This window comes from Siniperca chuatsi, linkage group LG10 (assembly GCF_020085105.1).
Source record: "Siniperca chuatsi isolate FFG_IHB_CAS linkage group LG10, ASM2008510v1, whole genome shotgun sequence".
Lineage (NCBI taxonomy): Eukaryota > Metazoa > Chordata > Actinopteri > Centrarchiformes > Sinipercidae > Siniperca > Siniperca chuatsi.
In genome coordinates this window covers 5,317,854-5,326,383 of record NC_058051.1, presented here as the reverse complement: position 1 = coordinate 5,326,383, position 8,530 = coordinate 5,317,854, and the positions used below count along the sequence as shown (strand labels likewise).

At 38.2% G+C, this 8,530-nt stretch overlaps 1 protein-coding gene across 4 annotated transcripts; it reads right to left on the bottom strand.

The window, feature by feature from the left end:
* Positions 1-25: 25 nt before the first annotated feature.
* Positions 26-6,873, bottom strand: LOC122882799 (SUZ domain-containing protein 1-like). Of its 4 annotated transcripts, none has more exons than XM_044210587.1 (4): positions 6,530-6,871; positions 5,226-5,275; positions 4,422-4,703; positions 26-2,143 (listed from the first exon to the last, which is right to left on the bottom strand). In XM_044210587.1, the coding sequence occupies exons 1-4, from the start codon at positions 6,575-6,577 to the stop codon at positions 2,032-2,034; spliced, it is 492 nt and encodes a 163-aa protein (XP_044066522.1). In that variant the 5' UTR covers positions 6,578-6,871; the 3' UTR covers positions 26-2,031. The 4 variants fall into 4 exon arrangements, with proteins under 4 accessions (XP_044066522.1, XP_044066524.1, XP_044066523.1 ...); XM_044210589.1 differs by having other exon boundaries at positions 4,422-4,691; positions 6,493-6,867; XM_044210588.1 differs by having other exon boundaries at positions 4,422-4,691; positions 6,530-6,865.
* Positions 6,874-8,530: the final 1,657 nt, after the last annotated feature.

The following is an 8,530-nucleotide window of genomic DNA, read 5'->3' as shown; positions in this document are numbered from 1 at the left end:
ATGACCATGCATCACAAAATGAAAATGATATTTTCTGCAAATCATTTTATTAAATCAGTATTTACAGGCAGTTTGTGTTCTCACTCAGAGCTCAGCTAAACCCAATTGTCTTCTGCTCTGCTGCTAGATTTCCTGAACTGAACTCTTACCAGTATTGCGAATTCTCCCTCAGTTATATTCACTTTCTTGAACTACAGTAATAAAATCAACAACCAGGAAGTAGAGATGTGATACAGGAGGCACAAGCTGAATTCAACCATTAAAATAACTTTTCTATTGATGATGTACACCACTGAATATGGCTTTATTGAGATCTCTTCTCTGTTTGAACAAATGGGTGAAAAACTAAGAACTATCTATTGGGCACAATGGTCCTGGACAGCCAGGTAGCTACTACCTATCTGGTTCACATACAGCTGTGTCTCCATGTTCCATTTCAGCAGTGAACCAACAGTTACTGAACAATCACACAGGGTGATGTTACCGTTTCTTACGTAACCAAGATGCAAACAGACAAATTTTTTTTACAAAAACTGGTATTCATTCATCTTGGGACGTAGACATCATTTCAGTTACATTTCACCGCACACTCTGTATAGCACTGTTTCAATACAATCTTAGTTCATTTCATTCATTCAGTCTCGTTCACTTGCACCTGAGTTCCTATGTACTGTACGTCAGTGAGGGACATGAAGGAACGAGCACACCGCTGACAAGGTGGAGATGTGACGGAGAGGCTTGTGAAGGAAAGCAGTACATTAATTCCCAACACCAACACCACCTTCAAATAATGACATGTGAATTAACTATTAAACTGATATATATACACAGGTTGATTTTAAAATGGGATTTTGGTTCATTTAAATTAAAATACTGCTCAGACATTGCTGCCATCTCATACAAAAAGGCAGAAAAGCTACTTAAAATGACTCCATAGTCTCCTTTTCATGTCTTTTTTTTTTTTGCTTTTACTTTTCAATAGAAATAATGATGCAACAGTCTAAGGAAGACAGCTGAAAAGATGAATTAAAAAAAAAAAAAACAGAACTTGTCAGATATACAACTTGACATACATGACCCATACCCTCAGTTTGTTAAAAACAAATGGCAATTTACTTATAAGGGGTGGACTGATAATGCTAACAACTCAGTTACCAGGCAGGTACCAGTTATGTACTCAGTATTAGTGGTGAGTTTACTGTGTGAGATCTGACAGCACAAGCTGTAGCCCAGGGTCTCTGTTTTTATAGTGTAAGGAGAAATCCAAAATGTAGCATTTTAGCACCAAAGAAAGGTGGAAGAATTTGAATGTTTTCTATTTCATAAAAACTGCAAATATTGTTATGTTTATGTTTTTTTTTTTTAAATCTGAATATTAAATACTGTTTTAATGAACATGTTCTTGGTGGTGTGTGTATAATGTGAAGTACTTTTAACTGTACTCGGTAGATATCAGAGCATCCCTAGTATAGATATTTAAAGACAAGCATGAAAAACAAAAGATAAAAATTTAGTGAGCCAACATCTGAAAAATTTAAAACATGTATGTAAAGGTGTGAGAAGTGATCTCTGGTATTATTGCTGGGGAGAAGCTGCTGCCCATGTATCAGCTCATCTCATTTTGCTATGGCCCGTCGCTTCTCCTCCTCTCTCTGCCATCCTTTGTGTAAGTCTTTGCTTTCGCCTTGCAAGCATCCTGAGACGGAGCGGCTGGGGACTGGAGGAGGAGAGAGATGGACGTGAGGGGCGTCTCTTAAAGGGACCGTCACAGTGAGTCCAGAAGATGTCCATAATCACAGTGTCAAACAGACTGGGGTGGAGAGAGAAGAGAGGACATTTCCATTTGACTTCCTTGCTCCCTGTCAGTTCCACACAACTGCTCGTGGGCAGAGTTAGGCAGCAGTGTGGCTATACTTACAGCCCATCCGTTATAATGGAACTGAAGGAAGGAACTTTTAAGATACAGTGGTGTCTTTGCTCTGTGGCCCTTGATCGCTCTCTCCTCAATGGCTGTGTGGCCCCAGGGCCCACTTATCTGTGCTGTCGGAACCCTTGGGTGCTGTTTGGGCTGGATGGCTGCCCGACAGTGTGATTGTTTGATCGGGTGTCCTCTGAAGGCAATGTAGAGTTATTGCGCCCTGGCCTGGCAGAAAAAGACGAAACAGGAATAAATTAGAGACCGCAGCCTTTTACACATTGCCAGCTGCTGGACAGAAACGGCTGACAACTCGTTTCCAGTTGGCAAGTTTCAGCAGCATTCTTGTTTTCAACGGGCGTCTTTCTCCTGAACTGTCCTAATTACAGGATCCCTGTAGTCTCACAACAGACAGGTCTCCACACATGATTTTAGTTATAGTGCTCCCTCTTGGTTTTAGGAGAGTTTGCTTCAAAACTGTATTTAAAGAAAAGTTTTTAATAGCATGATTTGAGTTTTGCCCCCCCATCCCATTGTTCATTCTTTTGAGTTTTTTGGTTGCTTTTATATTCATTTTGGCACTATTCACTACCATTCAAATCCAACTAAACACAAATGAAAAGAACTTCATATTATTCAGTCAATTAACTTGAAGTGTAAACAAGAACCAGTCAAGTTCTGCAAAGTTGCTTCAAAGAGATTTCTATGATTATTATTAGGCTCCACCTTCTGTCAATCAAAACCCAGTCAAGGCAAAAGAAAGACAAAAGTTCTTCTGCCAGCCGTAGGCTGTAGTCTATGAAACCAAAAATAAAACCAAGGGGGTATTCCATCAACGCAGCTAATGAAATCTGCGCTTAATTGAAAAATTAACGTTGACTTTGACTTAAGGGTCAAGCCGTTCAACTAACACAATTCAGCCATGTCTAGTCAACGTTAACTCAAGCCAGGCTTAAACAATCTAGCATTGAGCGCACGCACGGAGTACATAAGCAGCCCAGAACAGTCGATTGTCAAAAAGAGGATATGTGTCGCAAAAAGAAGAAAAGACGAGAGCGGTATTCCTCTCAGCGGCAGAAAAAACCCTGCTGATGGAACTATATGAGGAAAGGAGTCATCACCAAAAAGGACAATACTGCTGCAATTAATGAGGGAGATGGCTTGGCAAAAAATTGCAGACAGACTAAACTTAATGTAAATTTTACAATCCTACTTATTGTTTTATTTGTGTTTGTTAATAAATTAACATTCAGATCACTAGACTACAGTAAGACTGTAGCTATATTATCAGCAGGCTAGATAATATCAGATGTGTGTTTTAAAATTATGGTGTAGGCTAACTTAAGAGAACTGACATAACTACAATGCATTTACTGTTAATTAGCCTAATTCTGTGAGGTGTGTGAAGCCTCTCTGACCTAAAAGTTAAGAAGTTGGAGATAAACAAGTATACATTTAAAACACAGCAGAAGGTCATGGTTTGGACTGTAATATTTTTGTCTTGAACAAAATTTGTGAATTAAATAACTTACAACACAACTTTGGCACATTTTTCTTTCTTAAATTATACATGCTAAGCTTTCAAATAAAAAGGTTTCACTCCAAAATAAAAGGTGATCATGAATAAAATGGGGATTAACTGAAATAGGTCTTAATTTATGTTTCAGAACACATGACATATGTAATGTGCTTGACGAAACTGTCTTTTGGGATTCTGTTTCAACCCGTTGGACATTCTTTGACACACCGCTAAATTAAGCTTGACAGTTAGGATGCTACAGAGCAAGCTAGTTCAGCGGTATAAGTTACCTTGGTTACTGAGCAGGAAGCCACAGTAATGGAACGGATCTCTCTCTTAAACTAGCGAGATTTATCAAAATAAGCCAGGATTTTCCTTTATCCACCTTGATGGGTTATCCCTCAGGAGGGGAGGTCAACAAAGCTCCTCACAAGCCTGCTGATGTGTGGATTCTGACAATTCATCTGGGATTCAGCTGGAAGTAATCCCATTTTTAGTGGCTACTGCCTTAGCTATTGTTTTGCTACCATTATTTTACTTATTTAGGACTTATGTTTACATAGAGTTTTTTTTTGTTTTTTTTTTTAGAAGCAGCTGTTTTTCATGTAATTCAAGACTGCAGTCTAACAGTAGTATAAACATTGTGAATCAAACCTCAAATCAAATTGTTGTTTTTGTTTTTAAAAACACTTTCGGAATCAGTAAAAGATGGCGCTGTGCTTTGGTGATAAACACATTCAAAGAGTCCACAACCAAAAGATAAGTTAATCAAGACTGGAATCAAGGTGGATGGAGAGACCCTAAAATATTGAATATTCTAGCCTATTCATTTGCTGTCTCTCTCTCAGTTGGATACGTGGCTCACAAAAAGTCAAATACAGTCTTAAGCACAAAGCGGAATATACCAACTGCAAGTGCCCTTCAGCAAGACCTTATTAGGATGTGCATAAAAACCTCTAAACTGTCAATATTTGTATATATTATTACCTGTCAGTGTTGGGCTTGTCCTGAGCCGTCTCCTCTGGGCAGGCGCTGCCCAGTATTCTCTTTCTGGCCTCAGCGTACTCTGCCTCACGCTGGGCCAGAGACTTGACCTGTGGCGTAGGCCTGTTCTGATTCAATGGTGATCCCAATGACCCGTTACTTGCAGGTCGCTTCAAAATGCGTATCGGAGGTGGGGGTACTGCTGGTAGAGAGTCGTCCTGTATCACCATGGTTGTCTTTAATGGAGATCGTGGAGAATTATTACTGGACTCCCTAGAAGCAGACCAACATGACAGTCCATGCAAAATTAGTGATATGACAGACAGGAAGAGGCCATTACCTTGAAGCGAGGGAGGCAGTGCAGATAACAGCTTAAATGATACATCCATGGCCAAAAGACTTATGACAGAAACCCAAATACATTTATTACTGATTCAGTTTTTCCCTGCTTATCAGCAAAGTTACATACTTGGTACAACACATCTTAAGACCATTTCTGAATTGTTAGGATCTGCTCTTCAATTCAGCTCACTTAATTTTTTTTTTTAAATTAATGAAATAAATTAATAAAATAAATTAAGTGGATAGATTAGTGTATCGCTATAAAATAGATCACCTTTATGGTGAACTAAAAAGTAGCTCTTAATAATTTGTAAAAACTCTTAGGTTATGTTCAGGTGTGTACTTTTACACCTAACCAAGACACATAAGCTAAACAATATTGTTTTGAATGGAAACAGAATCAATAATTTTTTTTAAAAAATCACAAATTTGGGCCATGTTTCTTCTACCTTTTTAAGGCCTTACTTTTCTTTCTGGCTGATCCTTAGCTTCTCTTCTAAACGTTTTTCCATTTCCTGTGGGGGGGGGAAAAAGACCAAACATGCATTCATGTAAACACACAACATGGTGAGACAGACTGATTTGGGGTAGGAAGAAAAGTGTGGCAGGTCGTAAGCAAGTTGGAGAGTGGATGGAAAGCAGGATTCAGTTACAAGCTATTTATACATGTGCACGACATCTGCCAAGTCATAACAGAGAGCCATTACATTAGCCGGCTGATGTTGCCAGCAAAATGTGTTAATATAAGGTTAGATGAGGTGCATTTGGTTTTATGCTGACTAACCACAGAAAGATTAAAATGAGCTGTAACTTCAGCCTGACAAGCTGCTGACGTTCTGACAAACTTCTTTTCTCAGAGCCACGTTCTTGACGTCATAAGCTAGCGCGATAGTCTGCCAGACTACTTTCCAGTTTGTCGATAATTAGTTGAAAACATGGCCGAACTGTGGCTTTGTAAACTACAGGAAATCACCAAGTTAGTTCAGCAACCTGACATCATAGCATGCCTAGCTTAAGCCGGGGTCCATGAAAAATGTGCTTAAATGGACGACAATGCCATAGTTACTGTAGTTACATTTTAAGAATCTGTTAAACATTCGACCTTGCAAAGTTACTTATGTTCTATTTATGACAGTAAAATTTCGAGCATCTAAACTGATTCACCATGCTGCTAGTCTTCCACAGGATGGTTCGGTTAGTCGTTATTGCGGGGAATAGTGTGAATCAATGATTATGATAGGAGTTATTAGAATTCAATGTATGCCGAATTAAATATGAGACGATGGTGGGTCGTTAATGGGGCTTTAGTTGTTTTGTGTGAGGTGTGTACATTTTACAACAAGTAAACCAACATTCGATTGACACATTTTCCACGCTAGCCATGCAAAAATAGATAGCTTAGCATTCGCTAACGTCAACCTAAGCATTTCAACAGGAACTCTAATTTCGTGGGTTTCGCTCGCGTCATGTATATTAGTTAGCTGTTAGCCGATAATCAAGCATATTAATGTTATTTCATGCGAAATACGTTAGATAGCAAACGTCATTTGGCTAGTTGGCCATGTTAAGCCTGTCTCGCTCATTAGCTACTTGACGTTAGCTCGTCAAGTTTCTTAAAGCTAACGCTAGCTTTAGCCACATTGTTGGCCCGTGGGAGTCGCTAACATGGAACAACGTTGAAACTTCTAAAAGCAACCCTGTAAATATAAGAAGCAACCAAAAGGATATTTGCCTTGAACTGAAGGTATATTGAGCCTTTCGTTATTTACCCCACTATCAGCAGCTTCCTCCCAACTTTCGACGACCTCCTCATCCATGTTTCATTTTGCTCAGACACGCTGTGGAGTTGGCTATCCTGGGCTTCTTCAGAAAACAGCTCTCGGCTGTCCGCAGCCTTTGACATCACACTGACGGATTTCCCCAGAGCATGATACCCTCTCTACACAGCTGATTAGAAATGGGCCAAAAGTGGCTAACTATATTTCAGTAAAGTGGCAGTGAACAACCTAAATTATTTTGCAAGGAAAACGTAAAATACGTCTTTTGTCGTTTGTGCTGAAGATGTTACAGGTGTGTGAACTGTGTTCAAACCAGGCGCACGGTGATGACTTCCTTATTTGATCCCCCTCCCCATTTCGAAAAACCTCACAAATGTGACATCGGCAACATAACAATTATTAATTGAAACAATTTTTAGAAGGTAGCTTATTTTTTGCCCCTTGAACTGATTTTCAGGGGCATTTACTAAACATTGAAATAATGTATGATTATTAAGTTATATTATCAAATAAACACAAATTGCGGCACAAAGATTTGTTTTGATTGAAAAAATAAGTGAGAACAGCAAAAACAAAAGAGAGAAAAATAAACGTGTATGAGCATTCAAGTGCACTTGAATCCAAGTTTTGTTCATTTCTGACCAGGCCTCTGTCATGCTGCTGTCGCACTTTCTCTTTCCCCCTGACTGCTGTAGAGAATATAGATACATTGTTCAGAGTTATTCAAAACCAGTACATCTCATATGTTCAGAGAAGTGGCAATTATTAAAGGTTATATTGATAACATTTTTATGTACACGAATATTTAAAGAAAAAAAAACATCCACAGAGCATTTAGATGCTTTAGGTGTGCAATAAAAGTATCACTTTTCCTAAAAATAAAAAAAAATATTATGATTGTGAATTAATCATTTTAAAAATGTTTTGTTTTGTTTATCTCTGTGTGAGATGTCTGATGTTTGGTTCCAGCTTGGAATGGAATGGAAGGGGGGAGCCGGAGTGCGTCATCTAGTTGTTATCAATGTTATCAATAGCACCTTTAAAAGCAGTAATGTGAAGCGCCATTGTGAGACAAAGCACAGAGCATCTTTTGAGCAGGTTAACAAGGGGGACGGATTTTGGTCATTTTGCTAACAAGGGGGATGGCATCCCCCTTCCTCTCCCCTCAAATCGCCTACTGCTCCTATACCATTACAATTCAGAACACCTTCAGATATGACAGACAAATTCAAAATTACAAGAAATTCTACTGTAGCATTTATTTTTTTATTTTTAAAATACACACATCACATGCACATAAATGGAAAATTAAAATTTTAATTTTATTAAATGATTTCATTTTGATATTGGTAACTCTTAACTTCCATACATGTAAATTGTTATTAAAAACATCAGAATAAGAATATTTTGGAAAAAATATGCTGTTAAGCCATGCTCTAGGCACAATATAAATAGAGGCATTAAAGTGCCTTGATTTCTCAGAAACCTAAATGTGAGTATTTTTATTCAGTGCTGTCACACAACATCTTTGATCACAGAAGTACATACAATATGCCACAGAGCTACCCTTGTGATGACTTTTTTTTTTAATGCCATTATTCCCAGGAACAATAAATTGATATTCTTGACCGAGTTAGGTGGATTTTGGGTAGGATTGTTGGCACAAAGAAAGTATTGTTTTATCAAGCGTTCCCTCAGTTTTTAGTCCTGTTGCGATAAGGCTGTTTCTGTTTGGACACATGAGGGCAGTGTAGTTTTGTCTGGACCACAGCTGATGTTTTTAGTCAGATTTTGTTCTAACTCAGTTTGATACATGATACTGTAGTTTGCAGTTTGTCTGGACTGTCTATTTACTATATTTTACAATCACTTATTTGTAAACCTTTATGCTATTTGGCCTTTATTGTAAACAAATGTTCATAAAGTAGTGCACATGATAAGATCTTATAAGGCATCACAAGCTTATTAAGATGGTAAATGGACTGTATTTGT